General features: G+C 34.6%; 1 protein-coding gene across 1 annotated transcript in view; it reads right to left on the minus strand.

Annotated features, from left to right (window-relative positions):
* Positions 1–20134, minus strand: part of LOC150098231 (solute carrier family 12 member 2-like) — a 279194-nt gene continuing 259060 nt past the window's right edge. Inside the window, exons 23-25 of the mRNA XM_090406283.1 lie at positions 14245–14353; positions 9547–9614; positions 1–136 (exon numbers count right to left, since the gene is read on the minus strand). Coding sequence (XP_090262409.1) covers positions 1–136; positions 9547–9614; positions 14245–14353 — 313 coding nt within the window. The remainder of the gene's footprint in view (positions 137–9546; positions 9615–14244; positions 14354–20134) is intronic.

The raw sequence follows: 20134 nt of genomic DNA on the forward strand, positions 1-20134 counted from the left end.
TCATGAATAGAAAGTGAGAACACTAGTTTGATTGCCCCTGATCAGCAGAAATGGTGGCATATTTTTGGTTAGTGTTTCAAGCCAAGCCATATATAAGGGTGCAGAACAAGTACTTTTGCGGGGCATTGGTAATGTCCTATAAATAAAACATACAATGTACATTAATATAGACAGTTCTTAGTGAAAAGAAAAAAGAATAAGGCAGTAACTATACATTCAATAGATATTAAAGATATGCACTTATTAATGAAATCTTAAATGACAAAACATACTTTTAAAAGATTGCCCACCAGGATTTCTTTTTTATTTTATTAACAGATAATCATATCTAGATAAGCTACATATCATAATGAATTCTGATGAATGACAAAGCAGAGAATTAGATTTGAATCCCTTCTAGAAGGTGAAGAACCTTTGAACCTGGTTAAGAGGTTTTCAACTTAAGGTGAGCCAAACAGCTTCACACAAAAGCAGACGAGGTTTTTTTTTTTTTTTTTTACACCTGGAAATGTGTGTTTTTCAAGCTGTAAGGCAAACTCGCCAGAGAATATATGCAATAATTGACAGATAACAGAATTTCAGACAAGATTAATTGCTCTATCAGATCAGATAAAAAAAAAAAAAAAACAGGAATAAGATACAGCATCTAGAAACAAGGATAATGAATTTGAGTTTTGAGGGACAACTATCTTATGTAGCATGCAATGGAGAGCACACAAAGATTGAAACTCTTGAATTTGAGCACAGTAAAGAGAGGAAAGTAATGTGCATGAAGTGTCAAATCTCCTTCCAGTTGGTGAGAGTTATGACTTTGTGATCACCTGGATGGTATCTCACTATTAGGGTTTCTGTGAGGATATATATATATATACGGAATTATAAAGACACTGATTGTTGAAAGCCAAGGTTGTTGTTCTCTGGAATTATAGCAAAAGCAAGTAATCATATGTAGTCAGCATATTATCTGTGTTAATTGCATGTTCTGGCCAGTTTGCTGGTTATGAGATGAAAAATTAGACAATGAAAGAAGAGGAATGCTGATTGGATACTGTTAAAGAAATATTTAAAACCAGCAATGTCTGAAATGTATTCTGAAAGTCAGGAGGTCAAATAAAGTAGGTGTAAAATGTTTAAATGGAGAAAATAAGCATTATGGAGATAGTATAAGGTTTGAGATCATAATCATTTATATGAAGAGGATAGAAAGGTGACGATTAGGATAGAAAGGTGACGATTAGTATGGAAAACAAAAGATGCAGTATGAATAGAAATTACTCAATTCTGACATGTAGTCAGTAGAAGAATGAATGATTATAGAAGGAAACTGTTAGTTCACAAAAATGGTAATCATAAAAGTGAAGTATTTAATGATCAGTTTATCACAGTACTTTATTCAGTCTGTTGAGAATGTTCCAGTAACTAACTTCACTGTTCATCTTGACAATAGAAACAAAAGTCATGTGTAACTGGATAATACTCCCAACTAGTGCAGCATTTGATTATGGTGTACATTATGATGTGTGTTGTGTATATCAGGGGCATATATTCAAGGTATGCAGTGCACATCCAAGGAATAGCAATATCAGCGATATTGTAGTTTTGTATTTATTCCTGTTAAGACTCCCCTAACTGTTTCCTGGCTTCGCACAATTCCTAAAATTAAACATAATTTTTCAATGCATGAACATTGCATTGCATCTGCGTTAATACTCCGGGTGTGCGGTCACAAATACGGACACCTTTGAGCCCTTTGAATAGATGTACAGATGGCACAGTGGGTCAAATTCTTAGCATTCCAGTGATTTTAAACCACCCAGAAAGCGAAGCAGGGTGTGTGCTGTGACAATAGCACACATTCTTTGGCCAGCAAAGGTTGGTCGATTGGTAAAGCCTCTGCTATTAATGGCTCAGCAAAAAAAAGTTAATCAAGTTTGAGCGCGGTTAGTAGTTGGAAGGGTTCAATCATTCGATGCTGTTGGCACATTCTTCTTCGATGAGTCTTTGGACTCCCTGGAGGTGTCACATAATAATAATCCTATTGTGTCAACCAATCCAATTCAATGTTGTCATTTGTCATGAGTTGCTGTTTTTGTTTTCTGAGTTTCATCTGTTTTGCATGCATAAAGTGTGAACTGAATTGTTTAGGACACCGATATGAACAAGTTCTCAATATATAAATTTCTGTAAATTATTTATAAATTTTTTTCCCATATTTACAATAGGAAACTGTGTTGATGATCTACTGAATGTCCCGTTTTTTTCCAGAGCTTTTGCAAATTGAATGATTGTAGTTGAAGGAGGAAAGTCTCATTTTCCTCTTCCAGATTTACTGAGTAAGCACAAAGATGCAAAAACTGAGTAAATGAGACACTTCTCTATTTTACAGTAGAATAGGTTAGTTGGATGTGAAGTGCAGTAAAAACTTTTTTGTTGGCCTTGTTTATTATTCTCCAAAGAGAAAGGCGTTTGGAAAAAGCATCGATATTCCAACCTTAATCATTTAGCGGCAGCAGTGCAAAAACATTGAGCACTCACAATCACATGTTCGGTCTTTTTTAAATCTTAAGATGTTTGAAAAACAAAGATTGACTCATTGACAAACAAATAAAAATTGAAATTACCTGTCATACATTACTTACATACATACATACTGATAAGTTATCCTACAATTAATTGTGCTGAACCAATTAAGATGAGCACTAAAGCACTATGCATTCTTAAAACTTTCATACATCAATAAAAATGCAATCATATGGTCAAACTGACACGAATTTTGTAGCATAAGTTGCATATGCCACACACTACAGCACACCCAACAGAAATAGGCATGCAACACCAATGATATATATATATATACATATATAGTTTTAGCCAATACAAAATACAATTTGGTCAGTTGAGTGACAAACTGCTAGCCCATCCTTGTTTATTCAGCATTCAAGTAAAAACTTAGTAATGAGGCATAAACAGAAGCCATAGTTAATTTTTTGAATTCCTCATAGGTTATGTGGAGGATTTCTCTCAATTTCTGGCTGTGACCCTTAAAGAATTCTTGGACAAACTTCTTTGCACTTAATTTGAGCTATTAATTTTCATCACCCCCCCCCAGGATTGCAACATTTTCCATGTTGCAGGATTACAACATGGAAAATGATCTGTCATTGTTTAATATAAATTCCATAACTAAGTTTGATAACAGGCATTACTAATCTTTGTCTGGTTATACTACAAAAGTAAATATTCAAATTTGTATCTATACAAAGACAATTAAGGAATGAAATATGAATACAACTAAGGAATGAAATTACTGAATTTGTTCATTAGTGACACAGAGGTAAGTTTAATTATGTATTGAAGAAACTCACATCAGGAACTGACATAAACAGTAAAAAATCAGCTACTAGAAACAAACTCAAGAGGCAAAAATAGGTACCATCATTAATAGTGCCTATTGATGCATCAGTGAAAACAAGATGGAGTGAGCATTACAGATTTATGAGGCCACCATAACTGGCATTACTGAGATGAAGACAAAAATTCCTAAAAGATAATCGATGTTATATGAAAGTTATCAGGTAAAGGAAGGAGTAAACTAAACACTAAAACTGAATGGAGTAATTTGAACAAATTTCAAAAGGGTAAATTGGACAATGAAACTTATTTGTGCCTATAGTCTAATAGAAGGTATTATTAATAGGAAAGAAGTAAGCAATTTTTTTCAGAATTTTAGAAGAATTTTTTTGGGGGAGGGAGGCAGCAGATAAAAAAAAAGGAAAAGGTGGTTCCTGTTGGAGACTTAAACCACACAACAGGAAATGAATACCATACATACAGAAATGTTTCAGGAATATTTGGAACAATGCTGAGTCATTCAGTGTTTTCTTCAGATTTTATCATATGGTCAGTAAAGTTTTTGTGTTAGAACTCATTCACTTTTTCTTCAAATAATATTTGTATATAGCTCACCGCTGAAAGCCACTTGGTGTTTATTCCGCTTAAAACTGTCTCACTTATGTATGTAAGTGCGAGCATGCACATTGTTTTTGCTTCACTGTGGTGTTCATTTTCATCATCATGATCATCAAATGCCTGACACGTACCCTCAAGGGTGTACATGATATGATAGTACTACATAAAAAACTTACATCACCACTAGCTTCCTATCTACAATTTTCCTCCAAATCAATCTGTTACCTGTCAAGACTCCAAAATTATCAGATCTTATATTTCTGTCTTCTAAGGCAGAAAGATAAGATCAATCTACCTATATCTTGGTCTTCCTCTGGGTCTTTTTCTTGCCAACCTGGCAGAGAACACTTGTTTTGCTAATCTTTCCTCTCCCATTCTGTTTACGTGATCATTCCACCTGAGATTAACTCTACTAACACATTCCTGGATGCTAACAATGTCAAGTTCTTTCCTAATATCCTCATTTTTAATGTTATATTGCCATTGATGCTATCTGTTCATGCCACTAATCTTTCTCAGGACTCTCATACCTACGTTCTCTAGTCTTTGGTCAAGTGTTTTATTTCTGACCCAGTTCTCAGATCCTTAAGTTAAAACTGGTTTGAACACTGTCTTTTACAGCTAATTTAATGTTTTGACTAATTTCTCTCTTATTCCATATAAGTTTATTCATTTGACTTCCTACCACACCAGCTTTGTTAATTCTGTTATCTATTTCCATATTTAATTTACCATCTTCATTAAAAATCGTGCCTAAGTAGCTGAAATGTTTTACTTGTTCTATAGGTTCTCCATTCACAATGCAGTTGATATTGTCAATGCTTCTGCCTATTTTCATTGTCTTTCTCACTGGCCTTCATACTATATCTATTACAACAGTTATTCAATTTAGTCAAGGAATCTTGCAGACTTGTAGCAGATTTATTTAGAAGTATAACATCAAGCATAAAGCAAAGAGCTGACATTAACATCTCCAATTTTGATATCATGTTTAATAACACTTTCCTTCATAATGTGATCCATATAGATAATAAATAAAAGAGGGGATAATGTACATCCTTGTCTGACACCAGATTAACATTAAATCATCTTCCTGTACTTCAATTTTAACTGCTTTAAAGTTAGAATTGAAGATTCTACTGTAAAGCAGTTAGCAGATTCTCAAATAAAGACTAAGTATTGCTTGATATAATGCTCTATTGACACTATACAACTGTAGCAATTTGAATAGCTTTTTTCTTGGCACCTTGTTATATGCTTTTTCCAGATCTACAAAACTTAAATACAGATCTTTGTTATATTCACATTTCATTTTTTTCTTCTTCATGTAGCTTCCTCAGTGAGAGGGTGCAGCACCATGTCCTTCCAGTTCTCTCTGTTGGTGGCTTTCCTTTTTGTTTCTGCATAGCCATGTGATCCTGTTCATGATCTTATATCTTCAAACCATGTCCTTTGTTTTTTACCTCTTGATCCTTTTCCCATAATTTTTACTTCTAAAACTGTTAGTATCCTCTGTTCTGCTAAACCTCTCAGAATATCTCATCTTTCTCTGGATCCTTTCCCTTTTTATTTCAAATCCCCTGTATATATTCATGTGTCCTGAACCAGTCTAAATATATTATTATCAACAATGACATAATGACTTTTCTTGTTTGTTGTATCCAAGTGAATGAGTGAGATAGTTTTAAACAGAAATGATGCCAAGTGGCTTTGAGGGTTGAACTATATACAAATATTATTCGAAGCAAAAGTGAATGAGCTCGAACACAAAAAACTTTACAGACCATATGGTAAAATCTGAAGAAAACACTGGATGATTCAGCATTGTTTATGAGGATAGAAAACACAAACTCATGGCAAACTCAACAAGTAAAAGAATCAGTCCTGGAACAGAAGAAATTGTATTTAAAGTTCTTATCAAGTAAGTCAATATGTATTCCTGGAGAATACAGAAAACTACATAGGAAACCTAAATTATGTGAGTTATGTGTAAAAATAGCTAAAGAAAAATCAAAGAATTCTGGAAGAAAGAAGTCAAATATTAAGGTGACAAACTGTTCTGGAAAATGTTTAGTAAAGGAGGAAAGAATAAGTGATAATGAAGATGACAAAAATGGAAGATGAGAATATTCTGGAGTAATTGGTTTGAAAAATTATTAAATAAAATAGGAAATGAAGGAAACAGTGGTAGAAAATATCAGAAGTGAAGCCATAATACATCTCAATAATGGATTGCAGAAAATGATGTCTGAAATGTAGAAAGGTAGCAGCATAAATGATATTCTACCAGAAATGCTCATATATGTTGGTATAATAGTTTTACATTGTTTACTATGTCAACATAGTCCACGTGGTTAGCCTAGTGGCTATGCACTTTGCACCATATGCCTGGGGAAGGAGCGTCCTAGGTTCGATTCCTGTCGATGATGTGAGGAGCTGAACGATCTTCCTCAACCATAGCCAGTCTTGGGCGTGGACAGTAGGGTTTTCCCCCAGTTTATCCTGGGGTTTTTCATCCCGCAAAGTAGGCAAACCAGCCTCGAGAACTCAACACTACGGACATAGGATACACCGCGGCTAAGGGCTGACCACCTTATCCTGTGAACGGTTTGAAGTCTGATGATTAATAAACCCTCGACACTGCAAGGTAAAAGAGGGAAAAGGAAGATGAAATGAGATGATACTATGTCAGCATTGCATATGTTAGGCCTTGTCAGAAGGTTGAATTCCAGGCTGGAGTAGAACTTGTATTACCCGCCGTAAAAAGTTGAGGAAACTGAATGTGAAAATTACAGAGGCCTTCTAGGTATTCTGGGTAAGATTTAGGCAGGTACTTGGGAAGAGGCTAAGAAATATGGCAGAAGAGCAGTACAAGGAAAACAAACTGCACTGAGGCCATTTGTGAAGTTGTTAGAACTAGATTTTTACTTTAAGAGAAATAGTTAACAAATTATGAGGGAATATAACAAAGATCTGTATTTAGGTTTGCAAATGTGGAAAAGGCATATGATAGGGTGTCCAAAGAAAAGCTCTCCAAAACACATTCAAATGGTGTAAATGGAACATTATACAGAGGAATAATTGATGGAATGCAGAGGAAGATAGTTTAACCATGCTACCGGCCAGGACGTATATATACGTCCACTTTTCCATGGATGCGAAGTGCATATTAAAATTGTAATAACATTGATATTACATTGAAATTTATTATGGATACGAAGCTTTTGAGGGTGCATATTTGATCTTTAATGGCCGGTAAGGTGGTTAATATAAAATGAGGTATAAGACAAGGATGCACAATGGAGATAAAGAGCAGTGGAGATGCACACTATCATTTTTATTTATTGATCACATGATAAAGCAAAGTGTCATTAAACTTGATATCAAAGGAGATATTAATCTCAGCTCTTTACTTTAAGACAACTATCATTAAGATATTTGTCTTAAAGTAAAGACAAATTTGATATCATGTTTAATAAGATTTAACTCTTAGATAACTCTTAGATAAAGATTTAACTCTTAAATAAATCCACTATAAGTCTTAACCTTCTCTCTTTGTACAAATATTTTAACATTAACCATGTACAGGGATGTAATTACACCCCATGCATTTTCAATGCATATTAGAATGCCAATCATATTCTAGATTTAATTAGCATCAATATGTTATGAGGTTGTTTGTATTGCTGTGGATTTCTGGATGCATCGTAATGATCTCTGGCTTTTGTATTAGTTTCACACACAACCACATTCATAATTGTTTCAGGAATTATTTTTTTGAAACAGTCCATTGCAGGGCGTAGATTTTGAGTTAGTACTGCTCTGGCAATTCCTGCTCTTTCTCAAAATACCTGAAAGTCAGGAACTTTATGTTCATCAGGAGGAACATTCATCCATCTCCTGTTAATTTTTGAGTTTCTATTCGGATACACAACAACATTTTCCAGGATATTCTCTCAGCAGAAGAACCAGCAGCTGAAGAGTCCACAGTAGCTATAGATTCTGCATTTGCTTCTTCTTCTCTTATTCTTCTTCTTCTTCATCTAATTGTGGTATATATTCTTCAGCAACATTGTCAAAAGCTGAGAAATCGCCATCAAAAATATCACTTCCTAATTCTACATCTGAATCATCATCATCGCTTGGCATATCTGATGAAGCAACTGACGACACTTCTAAAAGATCTCTCAACTCGGAACTGGCATGACGTCTTTTTCTTCCTATCATAATTATTTAAAATATCCATAGAAAAAAAAAATTCTATAAAAACTACAAAAAAAAAAATAAAGATATCACAAAACAAACTTAGTATCAATAAGTAATAATGAAGAAAAATAGCAATAAACACAGCAGATAATAGTTCGTAATTTGTAAGACAATATCAAATCTGAAAACCATAAACACTTACCACTAATTCAATAAAAAAACATATCTTACTTCTTTGAAATGCAAGCAAAGACTGAACTGAAACTGCATCAAATCATTTTTGAGATAATGAAATTAAATTATGCTACAGTGTACACCAGTAAGCTGGACAAAAAATGACTAAAAACGAAGAAAAATACATGCTCATACAAGAATCATACACAGTTCCAAAACGAATATGGTAGCAAAGCAAAAAATATATATTTCAGGCAATAGGAATGTAAACAGAACAAACAATGGAAAAATGCTAACACAGCTGCTTACAAAAACTAGTTTTTGTATGGAGAATATCGGGGTGCATATGCACCCCTGTACACAGTTAAGCGCTCAGGTGCCTTTGAAGCCTTACTACTACTACTACAACATTCAAATTCACCGCTTTCAATGAAATTTTTTTAAAATTGTGTGTGAAACATATCGCAGAGGGCATTCCTAAGAAAACTGGAAATTTTCCATTCGGCAACTTTTTTATTTACGTTTTTATTAGCCTGGGGTGTGTTTGCACCCCTGTACACAGAGAGGTTAAGGATTTTAACTAAATTGAATAGCCTCTAACAAATTGGGCATGAAAATCAGCAATAAAATACAAAAGCTAAGAAATAGACAGGAACATGGAAAACATTAAATGCATTCTTAACAGAGAACCTACAGTCAAGTAAAATATTTCAGCTATTTAGGCAAATTTTTAGTGAAGATGAAAATGAAATTTGGAAACATATAACAAAACAAGGAAATCTGGTATATGGTGAATAAATTTATGAAATAAGAGAGAAATTAGCATGGTATTTAAACTACATATTCTAATTCATGGATCCAAAAATTGAATTTAGAAATTAAACAGCTGACTTGAAGACTGCAATCCAAATTCAGTGAAAAATGTATGCTTTTAAAAGGATAGTTGTTTTAGAATTGTCACAAATTATGATAAACAAATTATGGTAAACAAAACTGCAGTGCATATTCAAGCTGATTAAAGAAGAATGAAAGCATTGTGACAGAATAACAGGTGCCCTCCCTCGATGAGTCTTTAGACACCTTGGAGGTGTCACGTAATAATGATAATAATAATAATAAATTTCCCATGAAAATTCAACTGTCCATGGAAGCTGAGGGATAAAAAAACAAACAAAAACATAAATTAACAATACTTACATTACTATAAGTGATGCATTCTTGGAATGGTGGCACAATAATTCATGAAGTCGAATGTGGCGATTTGTCTGAAAGGAAAAGTTAATATAGCATATGAAACAAAAAAAAAAAAAATATTAAGCATAATACTGACTCAAATCTAAATTTTTTCTCCAACTTTTTTATTTTATTTTTTTATGCAAGTCCAACTCAAAGGCTTGTAAACCTATACTACATTAGAATTATGGGTGAGTGGATTAATAGATTATGTACCTGGGAGGTGCAATAAAAGTACTCTAAATTTATTTTTTCAAGATAATGGCATTTACTCAGGGCTTTGGCCTCAGTAGAAATAGACTAAAATTTACTCAGTAGAGGAGGGGGGGGTTCATCTGCAGTCATGACTATGATTGACTGGTCATAGTCATCACTGTAGATGTAATTTTTGTGTTCTTCGATGTAGATGCTGATCTTCCTGTCTGTCCATAGTAGGCAAACTTTCAGGAATAGGACACTTTATGTACTCCAGAGAGAGAGAGAGAGAGAAGGGAACTGATCGTTAGTAGAACATATAATGGTTAGCAAGCTTTTGGGGGCTTGAAAGCAGTGCAGGGATTGTATTTCTTTAAGACTCTAGCTATTTTCTCTGAAGTGATTCTGACATAGGTGACCGCTGATAGTTTTATTAAAATCTTTCTAAAGAATTGGGGAAAGGATTGAGTGTTTTTTTGATACTGTGGGAACCATAGCATTAGATAATAAGGTTTGGTGCATGTGATTAAATTCTGCTGTAAGAGAGGACTGATGGTGTAATTCTACATAAATTTTGGCTCACTGCTCTATCTGCCTATCAGCAATAATCACAAAACATCACTGTAGACAGCACTATTGTTACCTTACGTAGATGTGATATTATTGTTGTGGTGGTCATTGTAATTCTAATTTCCATCGAGTGTATATCTTAAAAATCCCATTGATAATGCTAGCTTGAGCTGGCAAAATGTCTGGTTATAAATACTTAATTTAGTTACTAAATTAGTTATTTCATTCCTGTCATTACATAATTTATACCAGAAATTTCGACATGAATCATCTCCAAATATTTCAGCAGAATATCATTAGGACTATTTGACATGTAAGTGATCTCTTACTAAGAAATGTAATGTAAGTAGAAATAAAAAATAATAATAATAAATAAACAATGCATAACTTACACAAGCAAGAAAATTATTTAATGCAAAATTTTTGCACAGATATCACAAACATCTTCAGTATGAAATGAACTGGCCCACAAGTACAAGCAATTATAATAGAAAATTCCACACTACCAATACAAGATCATGAGTTCATAGGGATGCCATTTGATTTTGCTAATGCCTTAACAATATGATATATATATATATATATATATATATATATATATTAGTGCCTTTGGAAATAAATTAGTTATTTTCTAATTATATGAAGAGCCAAAGGCTTCAATTCGGCGACATGAACTTATTTAAGTTAAGTGATATTACATCCCATATTGTTTCTTATTCGGCATGAAAGTCTTTGAGTTTCTTATTCGGCTAAGAAACAATATGGGATGTAATATCCCTTAACTTAAATTAGTTATTTTCTATTTTATCATTTGGGCTATAGTTATATAAGTTATTTTTGTAAAAAAAAAAATAAAAAAAAAAAATATATATATATATATATATATATATATATATATATATATATATATATATATATATATATATATATATATATTTTTTTTTTAAATCAATTAATTGAGATGAGCACTAGTAAGGATCGTTATTTCTCAAAATGAGGATAAATGTAACTCATTATACTTATAATCATTAAGACAATGTTAATAATGCTTCAATTGGTAATGAGGAAACTGCTTAGAGGTGACAACAGATTAAGTTAAGTCTAGATTGTTCTGGCTCATGTTATGTTCTATGCATTGAACAGTTCCTTATGTTAAAGGCATTTCTGAACATATTGCAATGTTATTTTAGTGTCTTCGTCATCATGTGGTATCATGCCCTGTTCATAACATATCATTTCTAGGTTCAGTAAAGAATAGATTTTCTCTCTTGAACGTTCACTGTCTACATAGTCTCTTGTTCACTAAGTTGGTTTCAAGTCTATGAAATGTAGGTTATGAGGACAGACTGAGGGAATGAAACTTGCAGAGCCATGTGATAGAAGAAGGAGAGAGGATATGATTGAGGCGTATAAATTGGTGAGGGGTTGTTAACGCAGAGAAGACTTTTCATCAAGTAGAAAGAGAGACAAGGGTAGAACAAGAGGCCATCCATGGAAGCTGTATATGGAGGATGTGAACAGGAGAGTGAGGAGCAGGTTCTTTGCATGGAGGGTGGTAGGTGAATGGAATGCATTGCCTGAAAGTGTAGTGAGTGAAGAAACTGTGAATGGGTTTAAGGCATGGTTAGATGATCTCTTTGTATGAGCATGTGGACCTCCCATGATGAATCTTTTGACATCAACTTCATTTTAAGAAATGAAGGCTCTTACATGTAAGAATTACTTCCATGATAATAAATTTCAACAACAGAACTCTCATTCCTTATTTAATCTTGACTTTGCAAAAGCCCATATTATATAGATTCAAACAAATTCTAAATGACTTTTGTTGAAATCTACAGCTTTCTTCTCTGTTTTTATTGACATTAACAATTCACAGTTTGCAACTATGAGTAGTTGCAAACTGCTCATAGTAGTCTGTTAACTGACCAACCAGGCCATTTCATTCACACTGGAAGCCTGTTGGGTGAACAGCATATCCACTCTCCAACCAATGGGCTTCCAATGTGATAACCACCACCCTGTTTACCAGAGACCACAAGAAGCTTGATAGAGTTTCATGTATGGTCTCTAGAGCAAGGTTTTCTGAATGAGTCCCCATGGAACTAAATATATGATTTACAACCTTTCATGGGTATGATTTGCATAAAAAACAAATCATCAGTAGACCAAAAACTCAGGAAAAGATCCACATTTTCTGGTCACTCACTCAAGTAATTGGTCACAACCTTTGCTTAACCCAGCATATCTCTTTTGCATCCTGAAGATTCTAATGCAACATTACCCATAGTGAAATTCAACCTTGATTTAAATTCTAAAAAGCTTTAAAAAAGCTGCTGCAATGAAGATTAGGTGCTAATACCATTCCAAATACATTGCATTCAGTTCTACTTTAGATGTGAACCAGGAAAAAAAAAATCTTAAATCTGAATACAAAAAATGTTTATTTTAATGGAATTTCAATTATTAATAAAAAAAATAAAATAAAAAAATCACCAGAATGGATTATGCCATAGTTGATCTACAAGTCATTGTTTATGTCACTTGCTTTGGCACAAATGCTAAGGAAAAATTTAGTTTTCATGATTGCACTTAATCTCTCCAAAGCATTTGTTTAGGTTTGGCATAATGACTCTTAATCATGCTTCCATCTTATGGTCTGGGTTCTGTCGTCTGCAGTGGCAGTTTTCTTACTTGCCTTCTAATAGCAGATGCATCTTTATCCTCAAACTTTGCAACTCCTGCTGATGGTGCTATGAGACAGTTCTTTTACCTACACTCTTCCTTCTATATATCAATAACCCTCCCCTCCAACTGTCTGCAATTTCAATAAACACCTATACTGACAATATACAGGGTGTTCGGGATAAATTTGACATATTTATAATTAATTATATTTTTCCGTAAGTTACATGTATTAACACACACTTCTCTTCATTTAAAAGTTTGGACCCTTCTTCATTCATATACAAGATGTCAGAAAGGATGGATAGCTGGAACCCACCTGAATCATGGAAGAGAATAACTTGTATCATGATGATTCGTGCCCGCCATCAAAATAAGGATATTACGACTGCTGCCCAATGCTCCCTGAATACAGTAAAAACAATCAGGCATGAACTAGAGACTTGCAATGGTGACTACGAGGATGTAGCAAGAAGAAAGATCCCTAGCAGACGATCTGATTGCGTTCGTACAGCAGAATTCCTCGCAAATCTGCAGGAACAGGTGTTGAAGAACCCTGGCATTGGAATTCGGGCTTTGTTCGTGGAGTTGCTAACTGTAGTCAAGCCCTGGATAACAAGGGTAGCCAATGGTAGGCCGTATGTATGGCAGCAGGATTCGGCCCCTTGCCACACCTCTGGGAAAAGTCAAAAATGGTTGTCTGAAAATTTCTACGACTTCACCAGTCCAAATGTTTGGCCTCCAAACTCCCCAGACCTTAACCCCATGGATTATTTTGTATGGGGCGCAGTTGAAAAAGACACCAATCGCACTTCCAGTAATACAAAAGCCCAGTTAATGGATAAAATTAAAACAGTTTTTGCGGCCCTTCCCAGGGAAACTGTAGCATCAGCTTGTTCGAGGTTCCGAAGCAGAATTGAAGCTGTGATCGATGCTAATGGTGGTTATTTTGAGTAAATTTTGTTGATAGTATTGTAATTAACTCTGCCTGTAATGTTTTTTTGTCAATTCATTAAATTTAATAGATACAAAGAAGATTTTCTTTTTCCTTACGAAACTGTCAAATTTATCCCGAACACCCTGTATTTCATTTTTTTCTTCTTTGAGAAACCTTGCAAATGAAAGACTCCTAGAATATTATCTGAACTGCAAATATTTTAATGCATATCAAGAAACAATCACAATAATAAAATGCACATTACATTCAATTACCTTGTCTTTTAAAGCCAAAAGCTCAGCTTCTGTAATAAAAGAAGAGTGCTGATTTTCACCTTTGTCTTGAACTCTCCACTTAGAAATTAATGATTCAAATTCTTGTTTGCTGAAATGAGAAACTAAATAAATACACACAAATAAAAAAATGCACAGCAGTTTTTGTTATCCAACTTCCTCTGTCAATAAAACAGAGCAGACAACCTGTACTATCCTTACTAAACATGGCAATTGTAGCAAAATTAATAGTTGAATAAAATATTCAACTTGCAATTAATGTTATGTCATTTTATTTATTTATTTTTTTAAATAAAATCATTGAAACAGCAGTTATTTATGGGAAGTTATGTATAGCCCATTTATCAAAAGAACAAGCTTGCATTAGACATACTACAGTCAGGCCCAAACATCATCCCACAAATGCAGCTGTGTGCTCAACAATAACAACAATACATAATGAGCACATATTACATTTTTTCTTTTTCTTTTCCCACTAAGTGATGTCATTATTTTACTGAACACATAATATGATTTTGATGCCATCCGTTCTAACTGATCATTCATTATGAATGCAGATTAAAAATTAAATTATATGAATTACATTTCTGGCTGTTTCAGGACTATAAGGATGAAATATATCCTAGTAAATTTCTTTTTTTTTTTCAAATGTCATTTCTATCTGGGATATAACCTAACAAACTAGAATCATTCTAGAAACTATAATAATAAAGGAACATGTTACTGCATTAATCCAGAGGGGGATTATAAAAAGAGTAAAAGTGAGAGAGGAAGAACTGAACAGGGAATGCAAGGGGTACATTTTTTACATGGGGAATAGTGGGTGAATGGAGCTCATTACTAGAATTGTTGTTAATGCAGGGAGTGTTAAGGATTATAAAAACCATTATGATAAATATGTTGTCAGTTGAATGAACCTCCCACAATGAGTCTGCTGACCCCGTGGAGGGTGTAATAGAAGTAGTAGTAGTAATAATAATATTATTTTATGGCTATTTAGCCTATTTTTGTATAGGAGTACTAACCTTTTTTTTATAATGTCATTGGCTTTTTACTCAAATTTTAAGGCATTACTGATGTTTTATTTGGACAGATATATGAAGAATATATAGGAAGAAAAATGGACATACTTTTGTGGGATGTTGCTGGCTGTCTTCTTTTTCAGTGGCAGCCCGGCATATTGCAATGTACATTCATTGTTGGAAGGAAGGAGGTATGACCTGAACGGAAGGGGGTCGGAAAAGTGGGATTTGAGGTCATACTTTTCAGGTCATACTTCCTTCCTTCAACAATGAATGTACATCGCCATATGCCAGGATGCCACTGAAAAAGAAGACAACCAGCAGCATCCCATAAAGATATGTCCGGTTTTTCTTCCTATATATATTCTTCATATATCTGTCCAAATAAAACATCAGTAATGTCCTAAAATTTGAGTAAAAAGCCAATGACATTATAAAAAAAGGGATACTCCTAAACAAAAATAGGCTAAATAGCCATAAAAATAACAATTACTTAGAGAGGAGTAACATGGGAATTTTCCCAGAAATAATACCTGTAGTAATAATAATAATAATAGAATATGACAAGTGAGAGCAGGCTAAATGATTTGGTATTCAGAAGGAACTGCTGAATGTACCTAATCTGGGGGTATAGATAACACCCTGGGATTAATCTGATATTAGCTGGTAACCAAACTGAGGGCTTCCTTTATTATTTTTAAGTCGAAGTTTTTCTTTTCTTTATATCAGTCCAATACACAAGGTAGAAAAACTTTGTGTATTGGACTGATACACAGCTTGATGCTGTGTATCAGTCCAACATCAAGTTTGTCAATACACAGCATCAAGTATGTCAGTGCCATGTGTGAGGGTTGGGAAAGAAGAATCTATTCATATTTTTCTTGAGAGTTGGAGGCTGTAGTTATTGAACCATTCACAAGGAAAGCTATTCTAGATGATAGAAATTGAATAAATGAGGAAGAGAAGAAGCATGTTTGGTGTATTTATTTGCAGTTGGACTGAAAGGATGTGATGCTGGACAGCTGCTGCTCTTGTTTTAACAGGTCCAACAGGAACCAGTGGAATGATCGTTGCCAGTTCAGTGGAGCAGTGACCATGGATGCACTTACGGAAAAGACAATACTAAAACATTGTGTCTGTGAAATAGTAATTGAAATGAGTCATCAAAGGAAGGATTACCTGTCAGCTGAATCACTCTCCTGTACACAGAATCAAGAATTTTTTGGGAAGTTTTGGGTGCATGTAAATATTATTTCTAAGGATGGACAAATTTGGGATTTCTAGAGAATTAGCAGCTGAATGGGTAAATGTAGCATCTTGAGTGGAAAAGAGAATGCCCAGTTTTTTAGAGGCTGAGGAAGCTACTGCTGATATGATAAATTTAAGCCAGGAGAGGGTGGAGATAAATGTCAGTCTGAGGAATGAGATCTGTTTCTGTCTGGTGATTTGTGTATACTGAAGGTAAGGTGAAACTCCTTTTGTGAGAAAAAAGGCAAGACTGTTCTGGCAGCATTGAAGGTGATGAGTTTATTCTTGCACCTTTGAAAGCTGGTATATCCATGCCAGTGTTTAAGGACTGGCTGGTTGCAGATAATCTTGAAGTTAGGGATTTGTTGAACAAGGAGGACAAATGAAGTGTTCTATTATTGTCAGCAAAGCTGTGGATAGGATTAGTGATGAGTGAGAATAGGTCATGTATAGGAGAAAGAGGAATAAGTAATAGAAAAGACTTGAGTACTCCTGCACTGGGCAAAGCTCAAAGAGAGGGACCATCCACCATGACACAAAGTGAATGACCAGAGAGAAAGCTGGCTAAACAATTACAGAGGATGGAAGTTAGACCAAAGGAAGGCAATTTACTGAGCAGGCCCTGATGCCAGACATGATTCAAAGCTCTGGAAATGTCAAGAGTGACAACATATGTTTCTCTGAATTTTTCCATGCCATACATCTAATGGTGGTAATGTAGACTAAGAGGTCAGCAACATATCTAGATTGGAAGAATTCATACTAGTGGTTTAATCTTTAAAGGTACCCGTGGCATAACTATAAAAAAAAACGAAAGCATGTGATAACCACAGTAATAAACTTTAATGACAAGTGAAATAGTTGAACTTTCAACGGAAAGTTCAAATATTTCATGCTGAAAATAACAGTACATCATCAGTGTGTGTAAACAACAATCAAATCACAGAACAGGAATATATACAACAATCAGTTTACCAATTAAAAATAGTTGCTGGGTGCTATTAATTAATATTAAAACAATTCCAGGGTATTCAAAAACAAGAGTCAGATATGTTAGTCAGTTTTGACATACATTGTATCTCTATTTACCAACATTCTGTTATCTGACACTAATATATAATGATTTCTCTTCTAATGTGAAAATTTTTGAATTTGTTATACAATCAGAACATTTCAGCTGGAAAAACAAGATTTATAAACAGACTGAAGACACAACCATGGGTAGCCCTCTGTTTCCACTTTGGCAGACTATTTTTTGAACCATTTTCTCATCCATTCTTCCCCAACCCTCTCTTTGGTTTTGTTAAGTCAATGATATTTTTACTGTTTGGCCTCATTATGAAAATCAAGTCCCCATCTTCCTATTATCAATAGCCTTCACTCACGCATTCAAATCACGATGGAAATAGAAAATGTTTTACCATTCTTGGACATCCTTACACATACAGCCTCCAGTATTTTTACCAACTTTTGTTTATTGGAAACTTGCCTTTACTGGCAGATATACACATCAAAAGTCTGCTCATCATCACACCTCCCAAAAAATTACTATTATCAAGCCATTAATTATGATAACTAATATTTAAGGAATTGACAGCGTATACTAGAAATATAGATTAAATAAACTTTAATATATACTTTCCGATATTTCGGCGAACGTCATGTTGCCATCTTCTTGGGAACTTACTTCAAAGACACGTGCACACAAGTACTAATAACAGCAAATGAGACTGAAGCTAGGAAGCTAGCGTTTTCCTAAAGTCCTGATGGTGCCCCCTGGCGGGCTATATTGGTAGTTCTTGGCCTTTGGGCTGAAGTTCTTCTGATAAAAGTTTCCCAAATTTGAGGCAGTCTCATGCATCCAAATTTGTTGAGGTTTGGCATGTTCCTAAGGGCCGAGGCTGATTCCATGAATAGTCTTTCATACTTGAACTTGCTGCGGTGTATTACTGTGGCTTTCTTCCATCTTATTCTGTGGCGAGTATCCAGAGCGTGGTCTGCAAGCCCAGAGTGGCTGTACTGGTGAAATCGGATGTAATCCTTGTGTTCTGAGATTCTGATATTTGCTGTCCTGCCTGTTTGGCCAAAGTAGGACAGTTTACAGCTGCAAGGGACCTGGTATACACCAGGTAGGTCTAGGGGAAGTGGTTGGTCTTTGGTGGAACGGATAAGGGATGCCAGTTTTCTATGTGGTCTGTAACAAGTGGTCAAGTCATGTTTTTTTAAGATTTTATTGATTTTTTCCGAGGTGCCTCAGATGTAGAGAATGGTGATGGATTTAGAGTAATCTTTTTTGTGAAGGGGAGGGGGTGACGTTCGCCGAAATATCGGAAAGTATATATTAAAGTTTATTTAATCTATATTTCTAGTATACGCTGTCAATTCCTTAAATATTAGTTATCATGTTTAACCAGCGTATAAGCCTCTCAACAAGAATAAGCCATTAATTAATAGAGAACATAATACATGTTCCTCTTCCTCAAGCTTACAAGAACTTCTCACTATCAAAACTTTAATGGATTAAAGTTTTGACAGTAAGACGTTCAACCCTCATCAAATCCAACAGATAACTGACCACATTTCTCATCTGTACTACATATGCGAAACCTCAAAAGTCTGTCTGGCACAGCATAGTACTAACACTAAACACTGTATCCTGTGCAATGAAGCTTGTCTTCTCCATGAAGCTGTTTTAAATATGAAAGCCTTTTCAAAGAAAGTTTCTGTTTATACTATAGTTTTTCCTGTTCTTACCAACTGAGTCACCTTCCTGGCCTGCTCTTTATACTCCTCATGCAATTGATTGCTGCCATTTTCATCTTGTAGTGCCTCCACACTATCCTCTTCTTCCAAATTTTGTGATTCATATATTTGTTACCTATTTTATTTGGTCTTTAGACCTTCAGAACACATTCACACGTAGATGTTAAATATCTTTTGGTCAGTCACCGCACAGCGTTTATCTCCCTCCTACTTAACATTCCATGCTATAGCTCCAAACCATCTTCTAAGCTTTTTATAATCAGCATCTTTGTAATTCTACATATATCTTTTCCTCAGAGAAATCTTCATATGGCTAGCCACAACCCAGGAAATCATTTCATGATCAATCTCACCAACTGTACAGAATTGCAAAACCCAGGAAATCATTTCATGATCAATCTCACCAACTGTACAGAATTGCAAAACCCAGGAAATCATTTCATGATCAATCTCACCAACTGTACAGAATTGCAAAACCCAACTCGCAATCACATTCTCTGATGAAATTATCAGATCTAAAACTCTTGATCCGTGTGTTCTCCTTTATATACAGACTAAGATAGTTGTCTCTCAAGAATTACATTTTCCTTATTTCCAAATGCTATCTATTCATGCCAATCTATACTGCCATAATTAAAATCACCCTTTCCTTGTTCACTAGCCCTAGATGTTTATGCATTTCTACATCACCATCCGCCACCTTCCTTGTCCTATTGCAGCATCTGACTAAATACCTCTTCCTGTCAATCTCCACCATATACTACTCAAACCAATGACATGATTTACATCTCGCATCTCCATTCTGTGCAGAGATAATCCACCTGCTATTATCAGCAGCA

This window comes from Typopeltis vanoorti, chromosome 16 (assembly GCF_054136105.1).
Source record: "Typopeltis vanoorti isolate ZY-2024b chromosome 16, IOZ_Tvanoo_1.0, whole genome shotgun sequence".
NCBI lineage: Eukaryota > Metazoa > Arthropoda > Arachnida > Uropygi > Thelyphonidae > Typopeltis > Typopeltis vanoorti.